Source organism: Corvus hawaiiensis, chromosome 1 (assembly GCF_020740725.1).
Source record: "Corvus hawaiiensis isolate bCorHaw1 chromosome 1, bCorHaw1.pri.cur, whole genome shotgun sequence".
NCBI classification, from domain to species: Eukaryota; Metazoa; Chordata; class Aves; order Passeriformes; family Corvidae; genus Corvus; species Corvus hawaiiensis.
Window position 1 is genome coordinate 18,190,131 of NC_063213.1, and position 18,240 is coordinate 18,208,370.

Sequence of the window (18,240 nt, forward strand, 5' to 3'; positions counted from 1 at the left end):
AGGTCCTGGATTAACATCAAATAAAAAGGTGTGGCATCTCTTGACTTACTTGACAAATAAAGTGCAGCTTTCAAAGCAACAATTTGAGACTGAAGTGTTTATATTCTACCTAGAACTTAATTCTGACATCCACGTGCATTACAATTTTGAAGTGACAGAACTCAAACAGTTCTAAGTTCAAAACTGTGAACGACATAAAACATTTCTGGATCCTACATTTTAGGATCATCAAATTCTGCATTATTCATTGCAGGGTATAGTATTTGGTTTTATTTGTTTAGATAATTATTTTATGTAAAGTGAGCTTATATGTCTAGAAAATTCCCAATTTTTATTTTGAAAAACTGCATTTTGGGGTTTTTTTAATATCAATTTTTATTAGAAACAAAATAAATTGCTTTCTTTTCAAGACCTCCTCAAACACAGTAAGTCATACTTTAACTTTATGGTTCCAATACAAAATAATGAAATTCCAATGTAAGAAAACTATACAAAATGATAGCTAGCAGGAAATTAATTCTTACTTTACTTCAATTTACTGGACTTTCAAAGTTGTGGGTTTCTATACCGAATCATACCTGTCAGTGAGAGCATATGACCTTCCATCAGTCTCCTACCTGCTACATAGCAATGATAAGAAACACATCCTCACCTTTCCCTCAATTCTGCCGGCACATCCTGCATTTTGTTTCCAGAGTTCTTTTTCATTCTGGTGTCTAGAGGACTGCAGAACATAAGGTAAAAATAACAAATGAGCATGAGGCCATATAAGTGAATTTACAACATAAAGATAAAATGTTCCCCTAAGGGCTACCAGGAAATCATGCTGCATGTCAGAGGAGGAAGGAGAGGGAGTGGTGGGATCATGCTCATGAGCAGTAATGAATACAATGGATACAAATCTCCTCCTCAACCCAAAGCAGTCGAGACAAGTGACTGTGCTTATACAAACATTAAAAAGCTAAAACAACACAGACCCCAATTTTTTAAATCACATTTTTGGTGGGCAGGAAGCAAATGTCTTGTTGTAGGTGTTCTGGTCCTCTGAAATTCAGTTCTCTACAATGTTGCCTGCACTGGCCTAACTGCTGTACAGGACATTTTCTCAGTTTTCCACAGTAAACTCAATTGATAGTGGTGCTCTCTGAAATACTCCAGTACATTCCTGACAGTTTCACCAGGAAGTGTTTACTAGAGTGTTCTAGCCAGTATTTTACCTCTCTTAGAAGCACTGCCACTCTTCAGCAACACCACGTTACCCAAGGCTGCAAGAAATACAAATTCCCTGTCTAAAACCACTGCCTTCTCGGAGTCCATTTTATCTTCACATCAAAAATAAAGAACTTGAACAGAGATCACAAGCATTAACTTATCAATCATCTGTCTTTCCTGTGCCAGGACAAACAGTATTTACTTTTATCCAGAGTATCCTATCATCTGTAAATATTAACTCTGCCAAGTTCTAAGAAATATAAATGGGATTTTTTTCTACAGAGGCTGTAAGTATACTGTTATTGTAGTTATAATTCTCAGTTCTTGTGTTATTTCACACAAAAATTGTCCAGTTGTTTTTAGGTGACTTGTTATTTCATCAGATGTCACATTTTCCTGCTTTATGGACATGAAATTCCTATAAATGTGCATGGGATTTGAAGGAAAATTTAAAAAAAGAATCTGTGGTATTGGAATTTAAATCTGTTTAATAAGCATTGTAATATTAGCACACACCAAATATGATTGATTACCAAATTTTAATCTGTAGTTTTGCAGTTTAGTCTTAAAATAGTACAAAAAATTTAACAAAATTTTTAAGCACTGAAGTTAGATACCAAAACCATGTTTTATTAAACCTTTAAGGCAACATACCAGATACGTTTCTTTTTGATAGTTGGATATGAACCCCCTTATGTTTCATAAATACAGCACTGCAAACATATTTAAAATATTTATTTTGGTGAAATTCATCAAGATGATTAAATACGTTTGTATTGATCAGCCTTTGCAGTTCCTTGTTTCATCAAACAGCCTGGTTCAAACATCAGATCTACAACATACTCTTGAGGAGGAAGCAGAAGCCCTTTGGGAGAGTCTTCAACCAATTTAACTTCATTCCAAGCTCTGTTATACTTGCCACGAACTAAACTACAGCCAATGCCCATTCTGTCTGCTATCACCTAAAAAAGAAAGAAAAAGTTGTTAATCACAGTTCATTCATGTAGCTTCTGTGATGTACAGCAAGGCCCAGAGATGCTTAAAAACAAAATGAACACCTGAAAGGCCTAGAGCTTTCTTGAAACAGACTTTATAAATGTCTCAGGTGTTACAAACTTCAAATTTTATTGTTGGTTTTGCTTAGAAAATGTAGACTTTTAAATGTTATTTCTCACATATCCTGTGCACAACATGCAAAACATTGATTTTAACTCTTTTCAAACACTGATACATTTGTTTATCAGCCAGTCCTTCAGACCTCAAATGAAGTGCAACACCCACAGTACCCAGAAATGTTTTTTTCTATTTGGAAGACTTACTTCTGAATAACATTTTGAAGTCTATTCAAGCAATTAGGTGTAGGCACACTGCACACATATAGCTAGTATGAAATATTAAGCGTAAAAATGTAACATTTTTATCAGTCTAAGTTTAGGATTGTTGCTTCACTTGGAAGGACACTCCTTGCTTTTCAGCCCTGGAAATGTGGGAGACAATGAAACGCGAGGCAAGTGTCTGCTAGATGAAACACCTGCCTTTCCTCTGGGCTGCACTATCACAGACAGACCTATAATGGTTTCCAGCTACCAAACTGCTTTTTCAACATGCATCTGCTGTGAAGGAATGAAATCCAGGAAGATTTTTAACTTGTTACAAATGGACAAGGATATCTATTGCTTAGAGTGCTGTGGCTTTAAGAGAGACGTCCTGTCCCTACAAAAGTTTCTTAGAACAGTGGAGCATAATTAATTCATGCCCTCAGAACGTCATAAAATAAGTTGCAAACTTTCTCTCCCTATGGATACCATAAATTTAGGGTTGTACACTTTCTCCTGTGTACTCTTTCCTAGGTCCTTCCTGCTTAATGTGCTAGGCCCTTGTTTCTCTTTTTCTTTCCATTCAAGAAAGAGAAAAATCCAGCCAAGGAAAAAGGATGGGACAGATAACCAGGCTGCACCATACATCTTCATATGAAGAAAGAAGAAATAAAACTTCCCAGTTTAAGAAACTAGAACACAGAAACTGTTATATACTATCACAGAATACTGGGTAGATACCAAATATAAATTGTCCCAACAAGTTTACATTTGCAGCATGGAAAAAGAAGGAAGCTGCATAATTCAATATTTTACAGTTTACAGAAAATGTAAAATGTTTTGACTCCAAATCAAATCCTTTGGCTTTTTGCCATTTATCAAGTATTCTGCTGATATCACTTAAGACAATTTAATGACAACAAGAATGTTTACAGAAAGAAGCGATGCTGGCTTTCATTCACTGGGAAATCAACTTTGCTGGTGAAAAATTATGAAACTGTATACAAAAGATTTTACATTAATATAAATACTGTATTATACTGATGCAAATATACTTTAGTTTAGAATATCCATTTAACAAAAACATGTTATGTTGCAAAAGAAATTATAATGTACCTTGAAAAGTAAAGCCCTGTGATAGAACGTCCCTCTTTTGATTTTCCCGATAGGTACAATGTTGCACTTCAGCTCAAATTCTATTTCACTTATCTGAAGTTCCCAGCTGAAGTTGTGTAGTTTCTCTATTTCAACAGGGCCACCCATCTTGTCCGCAACAAACCTGTTCCAAATGCATGCCGGGATCAATTACATCTATAATTCCTCTTGTATTTATTGCAAAAATGTAGCACAATGAGAGACTGTAACACTTTTTCTATGTTTGCCTAATTAATTTTTAAAAATTCAGTAACTGGTATTTTAAATATGCTTACTGATAAATACAGATAACCATAACTCAGGTGATTCATTTGTCACAGACCTAAACCAAGGTGCAAAAGCAGAGATTCTGGAGAGGTGTAGTATAGGCATAAAGTCCTCAGAAAAAGTCATCAATAACAGTTTAATTACTCAGGAAGTAATTACAGAAGCTAGTGTTCATGTTTACAGGCAACAGATTAGGTGAGTTACATATTACAGTCCCCAGACCTATCATTTGTTTGAAATAGTAATAAAGGCATGAGAATATATATGCCAAAAATAAAGCCATAGGTAATGATCCCAGCATAGGAAAGCAGCTGTATTCACTGAAGGTACTTACCTTCTACATGTGTTTTCTTATATTGAAGCCAGTATACTGGGGGTGAGAGGTATTTATCCATTAAAACAAATGGCTCAGAAACAGAAACAGATCAGAACTCACAGTCAGTGCAAGCTCTGCTGAAAGCATGTCTTTTGGGGGACTGTGCACACACAGGACCGAGACCTGGTTTGTAAGTCTCCCCATATACACACACCTTCACCTCCCCTATGCAGGGTCACTGTACGTAAAGATTTTTGTTCCCCTCAGTGTCTCAGCCACAGGCCCAAGGGTTATTGGGGTCTCTCACTCTGGACAAGATGTTGCAAATTAGACATGAAAATCGCAAGCCACTGCTTCAGACAGGGAACTAAAACCTGCATCCCCATCTCTGCAGAAGCAGTGAACATGTTCCTCTGCACAGCACAAGCAAGGCAACCTCTGAGGCCTCACTTTTCAAAACTTAGGGCTGAGGAGGCACTGATTGCAATAGCATGACCACAGAGAGCTATCACCAAGCGTGTCAGATGGAGTGTCTTGAAGCTGGGAATTACTGGGTGAAGCCGAGGAAGCGTGGGGCTCGAGGCAGTCCCTTGTGCTGTGTTTGCCCATGGCCAGCCCTCATTAAAGAGAGCAAAGCTGCACGAGCCAACGTGCTCACCACTACACAAAGGTGCGCTGTGTGTTTGTTCCAGAGGAGACATCCAGCACTACTGATGTCCCCTCACCTAGCCTGACCCCCTCCCCAATGAGCACAAGAGGAACTCTGCCCAGGCTGCCAGGCTGCTGAAGGATGGCAGCTGCCTTCTCCCCTGCTCCCTATTCAACACATGCTATTCAGGCAGCTGCCTGAAATGGAACACAAGCAGAAAAATCCCCACAGAAAACATTCTACATAAATTTCCCATGATTGTTTCACTGGGTTGTGTGTCTGCAAGTATTTCACTGGTGTGTTAGAAGAGTAGATTTAAAAGAGAATTTTATGGATTCCACCTTGAGGAAGGGAGCATGATTTATACACAGCTAGATAGTTAAGGTTGAATATCTGTCCTGTCAAATTCTGCAATCAATGGAAAATTCATTCCTCATATCACATTAGACCACTTCATTAAAATGAGTTAGTAAAAGTAACAAATTTTGTGAGAGTAAGTGGGATCTGACACCAAACTCTCCAGATTCAGGAGGCAGCCAGGAAACTGCTAAGATATAAAGGTTCAACTATGGAGAAGATGAAAACAGACACACTGCTTGGAGGTGGCAGTGATTGGTGCCCAGGCTGAGAAGTCAGTGTAACTAATGAATCACACATTGATACCAACAGTCTGTACATGCACTATTGCAATATTCTGGCACTATTAAATCATTAGGATATTAATTACAAGAGCACTTAAAAGCTATATTAGAAAACTTGTCTTATGCTTTTGGCTCTATAGAAAACAAAATACAACAGAGTTGCTGTCCCAAGGGGTTCCAAAACTAAGTAGGCAGGAAAGATGGTAGGAGAAAGAACAGACATGATACATGTAACTTTCAACCATCTTGACTATTGGATTTGTGTTCTAAGCATGCTTTTAGGCTTTGCAAAACCTAGGTCTCTGGGGCTCCTTGATGCGTTGCTAATGTGTTCATTGCAAAGAATCAGTACAGAGGCATAAACATGAAAAAGAACCTGAAATTGTCTATAACAATATTTTTTAAATGAGAAATTGATACTCTTTTGTTGCAAGTGATATTTATTTTAAAAAAATTAAATTAATTGCAACAAAATTAGAAACAAAATACTAAAATCTAAAATTATGTCAACATTCTGGGCCAAAGCTGTTTTGGATTCCACTTAAGCATTGGAAAATAATTATTTTGGAAAAGTTGTCCTTGGATAAGAAAACAGTTATTTTACCAATTCAGCTTATGGAAATACAATTTGCTACTCACTGTGCAAGAGCCACAACCTGTTCCCGGGTAGTAGTTAGTGGTAGAATTGTTCTGGAAGCATCATTAATGTAATCCATTAAAATGAAGTCAGGTGGTGGTAGCCAGTGGGAATGTTCTACATTTATTTCCTCCTGGACTTGAGGTGTAATGTTAATAACTTCTTTTGGTTTTTCCTCTTCTTTTTCCCCCTTCCCTTTTCTTACATTGAAAAAAAATTACACACTTATTTAGAATACTGTAAACTCTAAAGTTCAAATTCAAATACATTAGTTCTCCATCAGGACATTTAAACAAATTGACTGGGGAGAAGTGGAAGGTAGGAAATATCTTTTCTCTTGGTAACAAATATCCAAAATCTACAAAGCTGTAGAGAACGCTTGTGGAACATGCCCTCAGGAGGTGGTTAGGAACAACTGCCACTAACTCCATATTAACAATGTTGTAATTTTATTTTTAGTTAATGGCTCTGATATGCCGTTCCCATACATGGATTATCTAGAGGAGGAGACACTTACTTGCCTACTATATACATATAGGGCATATTTTTAGTTATGGTTTAGTTCTGTATGGATATGAACTAAAAATAATGAACTCCAATGAGTTTTTACTTGATAAAAATCTGGTCTTCAAATAAAAGAAAAAATGGTATCAAAAGCATGGCTGAAATCTTGACAGGATATTCCAAAAGACAGCCTCTGTACTTGCAAGCTCAAGTACTTCAAGCATTATGCAAACTACAGCATGGCTTGTCAGAGAAAGATTTTATAACAAGTCTGTGTTTTTACTAACTTTTTTTCATTGCACATGCTTCATATTTTACTAATGCTCAGGATTTGAAAAAATTACTATGATCCTAAACAGGCATCTTAAACACCCAGCAGAAGTATAAATGAAATGATTGTTCTGCTTCAATTAAATACTGTGCATTTCACAAGTTATGCAACAACTATAAAATCAGTATCTTACTAGAGGTATTATTAAGGTCTATACAACCAGACAGTTTAGGATCTTTCATTTGTGGGAACACATGAAACTAGTATTTTGTAAGCATTATGTCTTTTTTCAGCATAGATCCTGAACAGTTATACTGTGAAATACAACAAAATTTCTTTCCTCCATTTAACAGTTCTGGCTTATTTTTTAAAAATCTATAGTACTTCTGGTGATCTTGGAAGGAAAAAGAAAAAAAGAAATTAAGGACCACTGGCGTACATGGCTCCAGGACACACTATCATTATTGCATGGTCTTCAAATTATTCTTAAAATTTTTACTGTGAATAGCACTCTTAAGGTGGAAGGCATTGAACAAAGCAAAAGGGCATATACCATTATCAGTAGTTGAATTCAAGCAATTTGTCTTCAGAATACTTTGCAAAATTTTCTTTAACCTATTGAGATTTACCATATTCACAAAAAACCTTTTTCATAGGGGTCACAAAGGACATTATTTTAGAAGGGTAACCAATTAAGATTTAATCTTAAAATTATAGAAAATTCACCACCCTCTTAAATAAACTGTTCTAGTTACTAATTATACTTACACTTGGAAAAAAGCAGACAAACAATTTTTTTTATCTAATTTGACTCTATCTAACTATAGCCAGAGAACTTTATAAAGCTAGATTAAATAGCTATCTACTTACCCATTTAACCATTTATACACTACGGTTAAAAATACAGTGTTTAAAAAATCCTGGTGCCCAGTTTAGGAGATTTTCAAAAGAACAACTTTTACAAATGCTATAATCCTTGTTTCTTCACCATTTGCTCTTTCCCCACTTCTTCCCTTCTATCCTCCCAGTACTTTGTTTTCTCTATGAGAAGTGCATCATAAAATTACAGTGCTATAGGAGAATTTGTTCCCTATTCCTATCTATTCAAATAACTCTAGAATCACACTTATTCTCCTCCTTTCCAGTTTTCAGGAACAAAACACCTGAGAGAGACGGGTTTGAACAGTGATTTGTTTGGGTTTTTTGCTGCTGCTTATTTCTCTCAGGTATGATTATGTTCTGTTCCTTGGTGGAATAGGTGATTTAAGGTTGTCTTCCACACTTGTCTCTACCTTACTCCTCAACTCTTCAGTTCATCATATCTGTCTAATCCTTACCTTGTAAGGAACTGTGGAGCTGCTGTCTTACAGCTCAGTGCCATAAAATAACTGGTAACCACTACAGGAGACTTCTACTGCATTTTTTCCTGCCCTCTTTTTTAAATCCCCATCTTCTTACCAGTGGGAATTGTGACATCAGAAAAAAATCACTCTCATTTCTCAGAGCTGTCTTCCTAGTCATAAGACTACTTGCTGTGAAAGCAGAGGAATATTGCAGAGGAAAGCTCATGGCACTTAACAGTCTCCAAGCTGTTTCTGATTCTTTGCAACTTTAGTACAAGATCCAACAGGTCACCAGAGCATCAGCTGGAGGAAGAAGGCAGCCAATACAGTATTCTACCAAAAAAAGGCAGCCATGACACCTATTTTCTTTCCATTTTGCATAGCTTAAATGCCCTGGTTCTCTTTTGAAAAGGAATAAATGAGCATTGGGAAATATTTTCTTAAATCCAGTACAGAAACATAGGATGGAATAAATACACATTTATTAGTCTACATTAAATACAATTTTTTAGCCCAGTCAATGTATATCAGATATGAAACTGCCTGATTAAAAATGCTGCTGTCAATGCGAATATATGTCAAACTATCAACTAGGCACTTCCTCTACATCTAATTCAAACATTTCCAGCAGACAATTACAACTGCCCTTTCTCTTGGCTTTCAACTATGGTTTATATAAAGTAGTATCACTTTTTCAAAACAGTGGCTTTAAACAGTATTCAGTAGGACTTTGCAAAATAGTGATGAACAGAAACATATGATCAAAGGAAAAAATATGTAAGAAAATGTCTAAGCATGTTTGAGACTTGGAGTCAGCTACTGACCTTCAAGTAACTCCCATATATCTCACAAATTAATAATAACAATGATATATGAATTATGGATTCAAAATGAATGACAATGGGGTTATAAATCATACAACTTGATCATGACATTCAAAAGCAATTATTTCATAGTTGAAGAAAGGAGTCCTTGTACCCCCACAAGGTTTACTATGGGAAATTGAGGCAGGTATTTATTTTTTCCTAACGAAAATTTTTTGCTTTCTGAAGAGTTATGGTTGCAAACAGAGCAGTCATTTACTCTGTAATTGACATAAATTACATTAATAAGCAACTATCCAAGTGTATCCTCATCACACACTGTAATAAACAAATATATTATCTTGTCAGAACAGGTCTCTCAGCTCTCGAGACTATACAAAATGGCCTGTGACTCTAGAGCATCTTCCGAGGTGAAGGAACCCCCCAGTGGAGCAGAGAAAACATAACTGGGGCTCAGTACCTCCCCTTGCCTCTGCTCCCTTTGACTGAATGGGCACATGCACAGTGGGTCATGGGCAGAAGCACACGGGGCAGCAGGAGGACCTGCAAGGGAGCAGAAGCTGGGACAGGCCTCCTAAGACACTCAAGCTGCCGTATCCACTCTGTGCGTCCTGACACAGGGACCTTCCACGATGCAGTTCATATGATCCATTTCAGGTATTTACTATAAAATTATTTAAACTGGAGTCCAGAAGTGCTTGCAGTCCTAATGACTAGTCAAATGGGAATGCCTTTTAAGTCAATAACTTCTGGATAGACTAGTCTGACAGTCTAGTCTATCTTGGGTTGTGACTTAAGTCAAAACCTGAAATGTTCACAGTCAGTAGTTATTATCTGTCAATAATTTGCATGAATGTTCTAAACAAGTTGATATAATTCAAGCATATTCAAATATTACTCAAAGTATAATACCTTAAGCCTTTTCCTCTAGTGCTGCTTTTGCTGATGTGTCCAGATAACTCCTGCTTTCCCTCTGTTGGAGATACCACTGAACTATTAAGATCAAAAGCACATTTCAGTTTTTTCTTGATTTTCTTACCGCACATTTTGTCTCTCAAGCACAGATACAAACATACACAGAAATATACAAGCAGTGTAAGAAATCAGCCATTATATCTGTCAATAAAACACCTGTGCAGACAGTAGGGTATCAGTTCATGAATGAGCTCCAAAATAAAAATTGGAAACAGCACATCAGCTCCTAAAACAGACACACCATTTCTCCTTTTTTTTCAACCCTGCAGCACTTAGCATTCCATTGATGGCAAGGAGGCTCTATTTGGACTGGTTTTGGATTCCCCTGGAATTAGGCAGGTACACCTGCCTTCTCCAAAAGGCACTGTTGTGGTCATGATTGTGCTGCTGGTTTACATAAAGGACAGTTGGGAGACCATGGCTCAGTTTTCCTCCACAGGAACAAACTACAGGTTAAGTATTTTATATTAGAAAAGGACTAGAAGCCTGGTCTTGGCAAGAGTAAGGAAGGTTAAGTACCTGAACAGCTGAAGTAGAAAGCCCTGTTCGTTACACCTCATCGTTAGTTATCAGCTACAACAAACCACAAAGAGACTGCTAAGCCCCAAATATCTTGTGGTCAGCTATCTGCAGGTGTGAGGGACAGACTCAAATCCTCTTTCTGTAAAAGAAGGAAATTAATTTTCCACTACAAGAGTAGAGGTTCTGATCTACTTGGTATGAAGAGACAGACTGCAGCACTGTACCTAGTATATCGTATGGATCACAACAACCGCTGCAAGAGTGAATCATTTTTAGGCTAGTTGCCTAAAAATCAGGACATCTTTGAGCACACCCTTCTCAGCTTTTAGTCATCTATGGAACTGCACTAGAAGAGATTTAATCTAGAAATAAGGAGGCATGTAGGCAGTGTAGGAACATTTTAAGGGTCTAGGTTCTAAACTGAGAAAGAACTTCTACTGTAATTTCCCTGTGTCTTGGTTGTCAAATTGTAAAATAACAGCATTTCACTGCTTCCAAAGGCTAATGAAGGAAAGAAAGAGCAAATAAGTGTGAGCTGTTCAAATATAGCATGGGAAGAGAGGACAAATAATCACTAAGGTAGACAAAGGAATATTACTGCAAATAGAAGGTGAAAGAAAGACTACAAAAACATATTTAACATTGTGTTTAGGTCTTTGTACTCCATTCAGAAACTGTCACTATTTTCAGTCAGAATTCTATTTCTACTGTTACAGCAACAGAACATTGAAAACTAGCAAATCTGAAAACCATACCTCGCTTTTTCTCTACTGCTTGTTCCTGAAAGAGATGGTGACACATCTTGTGCCTTCTCTACAACAACACTGAAAAAGAGTAAGATATTTTCACACGTTATTTGTAGAGTTAATATTTGCATGTGAAGCTATGAAAATGGAGTTCGGATTTTAAAGGACAGTAAATATATTCCTAGGTGGTATATAAGTGGAAAAAATAATGTAACTACTAATAAACCAGACATTAATTCAGGGATCAAAAACGAAGTATGGAATCACAGAATGACAAAATATGCTGAGTTGGAAGGGACCCATCAAGATCATCATGTCCAACTCCTGGCTCTGCACAGAACCATCCCCAAGAGTCACACCGTGTGCCCGAGAGTATTGCCCAAATCCTTCTTGAACTCTGTCAGGTTTGATGCTGTGACCACTTCCCTGGGGAGCTGTTCCAGTGCTCAACCACCATCTGGGGGAAGAACCTTTTCCTAATATCCAACCTAAACCTACCCTGACACAACCTCAGGCCATTCCCTCAGGTCCTGTCATTGATCACCACAGAGAAGAGATCAGCGTTTGCCCCTCCTCTTCCTCTCATAAGGAAGTTATAGATTGCCATGAGGTCTCCCCTCAGTCTCCTCTTCTCCAGTCTGAACAGACCAAGTGACCTCAGTCACTCCTCATACAGCTTCCCCTCAAGACCCTTCATCATCCTTGTGGCCCTACTTTAGACACTCTCTAATAGTTTAGTATCTTTCTTTTATTGTGGCACCCAGAACTGCCCCCAGCACTTGAGGTGAGGCTGCCCCAGTGCAGAGTGGAGCAGGACAATCCCTCCCTTGCCTGGCTGGTGATGCTGTGCCTGATGCCCCCCAGGACACGCTTGGCCCTCCTGGCTGCCAGGGCACTGCTGGCTCATGTTCAACCTGCCATGGACCAGGACCTCCAGGTCCCTTTCCCTGGCACTGCTCTCCAGCCTCTCATTCCCCAGTCTGCCTGTACATCCAGGGCTGCCCCATTCCAGGTGTAGAATCCAGCAATTTCCCTTGTTGAACTTCATATGTTTGGTGATTTCCCAGCCCTCTGATTTGTTGAGGTCTCTCTGCAGGGCCTCCCTGCCTTCAAGGGAGTCAACAGCTCCTGCCAATTTTGTATCATCTGTGAACTTGCTTAGTGTCCCTTCCAGTCCTGGGTCCCACTCATCGATGAAGCTGTTGAAGAGCAGAGGGCCAAGGCTGGAGCCCTGTGGAACCCCACTAGTGACAGGCCTCCAGTCTGACGTCACCCCATTCACTGTAACCCTTTGTGCCCAACCCATGAGCCAGTTGCTCACCCCCCACATGATGTGTTTATCCACATGTGAGCTGGACATCTTGTGCAGAAGGACACTGTGAGAGACAGCATGGAAAGCTTTACTGAAATCCAAAAACATCGCATCAAGTGGCTTCCCCTGATCAACCAGTTGGGTTACCTTGTCATAAAAGAAAATCAGTTTCGATAAGCAGAACTTTCCTCTCATAAAGCCGTGCTGGCTGTGACCAGCGACTGTGTTGTCTTTAAGGTGTTTATCAACCTCCCAGAATAATCTTCTTCATAACATTACCAGGTACTGGTGAAGTGAAACTAACAGGCCTGTAGTTTCTGGGGTCCTTCTTCTTGCACTGCTTGAAAATCAGGACATTCACAAATGGACAAAATCAGCTTCTGGTCAGCTGGGACTTCTCTAGATTCCCAAGACTGCTCAAAAATCATCGAGAGAGGTTCTGCGATGACATCATCCAGCTCTTTGACAATTCCTGGATGAATCCCATTAGGCCCTATAGATTTATAGGGATCCACCTGGAGAAGCAGATCCTGCACAATTTCAGGTTTGACTGAGAGTTGATCATTCTCGCAGTCATGGTCCTCCAGCTCAGGGCACCCTTGGTCCTCATCCTTGTTGAAGACAGAGGCAAAGAATGTGTTAAACAGCTCTGCCTTGTCTCTGTCCTGGTTTGTGAGGAGATCATCCTCATCCTGTAATGGGACAATGTTGTTTTTACACGGCCTGTTGCCATTAATATATTTGAGAGAACTCTGTTTATTGTCCCCCGCAGTTCTGGCTGGCTTCAACTCCAGCTGAGCTTTGGCCACACGAATTTTCTCCGTACAGTGGCAAGCAGCAGCTCTGTGTTCTTCCCATGTCAACTGATCTTGCTTCCACTGGGCATACACCTTCCTTTTTTGCCTTATTTTTAAGAGGAGATTCCTGTTCAACCAAGATGGCTTTCTGCCTTGTTTCCCTGACTTCTGACATTTGGGAATTGCCTGCTCCTGTGCCCTTAGGAGGTGATGTTTAAAAAGCAACCAACACTAATGGACCCCAGCACTTGCAAAAACATTTTCCATGGGGAAACTCAGTAATTGCCTGAGCAGTCTGAAGTCTGCTCTCCTCAGATCCAGAGTAGAGGTTTTTGCACTTTTCCTTCTGTTAGCAGAGATTTTAAACTCAATTGCTTCGGGGTCACTGAGGCCAAGACAGCTGCCAATATCCACTTTGCTCACGAGATCCACTCTGTTGACGAGAAGATCAAGGCGGGCATTTTTCCTAGCCTGTTCCATAATGTTGTCATTCAAGTTTTTTAGGAATCTTCTGGCCCGGGTTGTACAGCTGTGTTGTGTTCCCAGTTAATTTCTGGCAAGCTGAAGTCTCCCATAAGGACAAGGTCAGTTGACTTGGAAGTGCCCCTTAGTTCCTCAAAGATTAATTCATCATTGTCCTGGCCAGGAGGTCTATAGACTCCCACGATGGCATCTGCATTATTTGTTTGTTCCTTGATTCTTATCCAGAGGCTCTCAACTGCACCATTGCCAGCTGTGAGCTCCATACATTCTACCCCTTCTGTTACATACAGTGCCACCCCTGCACCTCTCCTGCCGTGCCCGTCCCTCCTGAAGAGCCTGTAAACATCCAACAAGGCACTCCAGGCACAGGACTCATCCCACCAGGTTTCACTTATGCCAGCAATGTCAAATCTCTGGGACTGGGCCAAAGCCTGGAGTTCCCCTTGTTTGTCCCTCATGCTGGGGGCATTAGTGTGGAAACATTTCAGGTGTGGTACATTGTAGCCAACACCTCCTGAGGCACATTGGGAAATCCCATTAGTGCCCCTTTCCTCAAGTTTTGACACAGCATCCCATCACTCATCACTGGCCAGCCTGGCTTTGTCCCTTTCTCCCTTCCAGGCTAGTTTAAAGCTCTGCAAACGAGCCCTGATAGCTCCTGTGCTAGAACTCTGTTTTCCTTCTGAGATCAGTGAATATCCAATGATGGACACAAAAGTAACTGGGGAGTTAGACTGCTGCCAAAGTGCAAAAGCAAGAAGCTGTATCAAAGTCAAAGAAAGAAGACCTCATAGTTAAATACAACTCTAGGGATCGACATAGAGCATGGAAGTCTAATTTGTCATAGATATTCCCAGACATCTTTATGGTGTCATATACAAGCTTAAAAGGGAAGCTAATGATACTGTAAACCAAGTATGTGATGTGTTGACAGAGCAGAAGTTTTTGGACTTGCAAAATATTGGTAGAGCAATCTTTGATCTGTGAGACTGTTTAGGGGAAATGGCTCCCAGTTAAACAAGCCCAATACCAACTTCCTGCATTCAAATCTAAGAAGATTTGTTAGGCTGGCTTCAACTTAAACAGAGAAGAAATGGACACAGGTTCTTTATCAAGCCTGAGAGCTTAATGCTTGGCTTTGTTCCACCCCTTGGAATGATGTGCTTAAAATTCCATGCATTTGTCTGTACAAGAGGACCATCAAATCATAGGTTTCATTGTCAAACATTGACATTTAGCTTAGATGATATAATTATTACAGCAGATGACAAGCTTTTTTATAGCTAATAAAACATTGGGTGTCCCATCATCAGGAATCAAAGAGTGTTAAATGAATGAGTCTTCAAGGCTAAGATAAATAAAGCACCTCAACTGAATAAGCTATTTTCCAAATTCTTCTTTTTTATAAAATACAAATGTTTTGCCTTCTAGGACATAAAAGCACTGTGCTGTGAATAAAACAGATGTCTCTACTTTATATATGTGTGTGGATAGATAGATAGATAGATAGAATGAAGTTTTTACTGGAAACAGTGAAAACCATTAAAAATATGAGCTATTGCAACAAATGCTAGTAGATCTAACATGACTCACTTTTCTTGGGGTTTAGCATTAATGAAGATTATTGCCCGACGGTCAGTAAGCCCTTGCTTGCTTAGTTCTTCCAAAGACAAAAATTTCTTTCCATGTTTTATCTACAAGAAAATTAGCATAAAATATAAGGTGTTCTGTTCAGTTAAAGATGCAGAGAAAAAATATATTTAAAAGATACCTAAACAGTAATTTAAAATTCCTAATTGTAAACCAAAGACTGTGTAAGAACTTATAAAGCCATTCAAAATATCTGAAATTATTTTCTTCTTAATTTGCATTTTCTTCATCAATTATTCTTAGAAAAGATTGTTTATAAATATTTTAGCTTGTAGTTTTTGTTTTTAAGCATTCCAAACAGTTCCAGAATAAGGAATGTTCCTGATTCTGAAGGCTTTACAACACAGGATGGAATTTTCAAAAGCAACCAAGTGCTTTAGGAGCAGGTATTTCACTGATTGTTGGTAAGACCAGTATTTCTACTTCATTTGGGTATTTTGAAAAGTCCTTCTCGGATTTAAACTGAGCACGGCACTAACAAGTGATACTGGAGTCAGTCTTTATATATAAACACTTCTTTTGTGAAAGAAAGGGTCATGACTGAGGTGAAAATATGAACTCTTTGCTTCCTTATGTAAAAATAAACAAACAAAATGTCCATAGGTCATTCAATGTCAAGTTAGCATTAAGTATAGTGCAGGGAAAGAGACCAGAAGAACTAAAGTTTGAGAAAGGATCTGGAAAGGAACTAGGTCTGAAGAGCTTAGATAGGATTGGCAGGATCACAACTAGGGAATAGCATGAAGATGATTTCATCCATGAAAAAAGATAATTGAAAGAGATCTGTAGAACAGCTGTGAAATTTCAGGACAGGAAAACAAAGTATTTTTCTGTAGCCAGATTCTGGCTTTTGCTACAGTACTTTTCCTAAATTAAGAGGAAAATTTTTTTCTTTCTAAATAGAGTAATTTTTTCAGAATACCTTACCTGACCACAATCATAGAATCCATTAGTAATAATATTACTTGATGATAAATATCCCATCCGGCTGTACTTTTGGGAAAGATTGTTATCAAGTAGCTTTTCCAGAGCAGCTTCACTAAACTTATTTTTACGCTTTGTTGACAGATTAATTTCTTCTAGGATGTCTAAAGCACTGATAAATAAAATACAAAGGCTAATTAATCATTAAATACTAATTAACTGTTATTATACAGCTCAGAGTTAGTTTCAGCATTACCAAGGCCAAGGTAGATTCACTTCCAAGGGCTGATCCTGTGCCCTCTGGGCCAGCAATGAGCTGGCTGGGATGCACAGAATTCCTTCTCTGTGTGGTGCTCAAAAGCAAAAGCAATTCCTTTAGGTAGTTAAATGCTACCTAAAGAAATGCAGACAGGATGCCACAACCTTTTACCTAGAAGGATGTTATGCACCATAGAGAACTTGGGAAAAAAAAGATGTAAAAGTAATAATGATCAGAGCTGACCATATGATACAGTTCAAGCACCCTCTCACCCTCTTTCCCCCCACCTCTATCTCTCTGTCTTTCTCTCTCTCTTTCCAGCTGCAATGCAATTTGCAGATTCAGTTGTGCATTATGCAATGTGTGAATCCTTCTGGTCTAGGACTGTTACTGTGTTTGGGGGAGCACAGCTGGCAGGTATTTGCTTAACATGAACGAGCATGGAAACACAAAGAGTTGTATCAACACCACCAGGATGGCAGGATTTTTGCAGCATGGAGATAGAAACAAATAGTAATGTGGGGACATGGGAGGACAGGAGTTAATTTCTTAAGCTGTTTCTGGTGCTGAAACACACATACTGGTAACATTTGACCTGAAAAACTTAGGAAAAGCTCACTAAGAAGATAAAGGAAACCAAATCAGGAGAACATCGCATACTGCAGTTTCGAGACTGTTTAGGAATGAAAAAAAACACAGGAAAAAAGGATGATATCTTCGTGTGTGTGTGTGTGTGTACATATTCAAATTTCTATCTGTGTGTTCGACTATGCACATATGCAGATATTCTTCACGTCCCAAGGGATCAATTTTATATGTACCCTATATATATATATATATTTCTGTGAACTACACAGGGAGCCTCAGTTGTGGACATCTACAATGTAGACTTCTGGAGGGATGAATTCAGATGAACTCCAGAGAACAAGTTTTTCAGGCGAGGCACATGACAACCTTCTCTTATAGAAGAGAGAAGTGGGAGAAGATAGTGGAAGAGCAGTTCAGGCTGTATGTTTACAGCATATTGCAGATAAATAGCAAGCAACACAGGCAAGAATTTTAAATGGGTAAATGAATAAAGAAAGGCTAATGTGTACAGCAGGGTCTAAATCAAATGACATTACAGGCACAATGGCACATTATCTTCATATGGAGGAAAGGTAAGCCAAAACCAAACAAATACAGCTGCACCAAAAATTCCATGAAGAGACAAAAACAATAAAAAAAAAAAGCCAGGAATCAAACAGAAATGAAAACACTGACACTTCCAACAGAATAGAAAAAGTAAGGGAGAAACCCAAAAGATGCACAGGCAAAGTGAGACACAACTAGTCAGGGACCAAAACAAAAATAAATGTTTCATATGCTACAAGTCAGAGAGGAAAATGTAGGCCTCTTACTCAATGTGGAAAGAAAACTCATAACAGATGGCACAGA

The 18,240-nt window shown here is 38.8% G+C and overlaps 1 protein-coding gene across 8 annotated transcripts in view; it reads right to left on the reverse strand.

Moving 5' to 3' along the window:
• Positions 1-1,931: 1,931 nt before the first annotated feature.
• Positions 1,932-18,240, reverse strand: part of ARMC3 (armadillo repeat containing 3) — a 64,706-nt gene continuing 48,397 nt past the window's right edge. For 7 of the 8 annotated variants that reach the window (XM_048295185.1, XM_048295162.1, XM_048295178.1 and 4 more), the window contains 7 exons: positions 16,548-16,716; positions 15,564-15,664; positions 11,388-11,456; positions 10,048-10,128; positions 6,196-6,393; positions 3,645-3,807; positions 1,932-2,174 (listed from right to left, as the gene is read on the reverse strand). In XM_048295185.1, coding sequence (XP_048151142.1) covers positions 1,974-2,174; positions 3,645-3,807; positions 6,196-6,393; positions 10,048-10,128; positions 11,388-11,456; positions 15,564-15,664; positions 16,548-16,716 — 982 coding nt within the window. In that variant the 3' untranslated portion in view covers positions 1,932-1,973. The remainder of the gene's footprint in view (positions 2,175-3,644; positions 3,808-6,195; positions 6,394-10,047; positions 10,129-11,387; positions 11,457-15,563; positions 15,665-16,547; positions 16,717-18,240) is intronic. The other variant, XM_048295170.1, reaches the window with a different exon arrangement.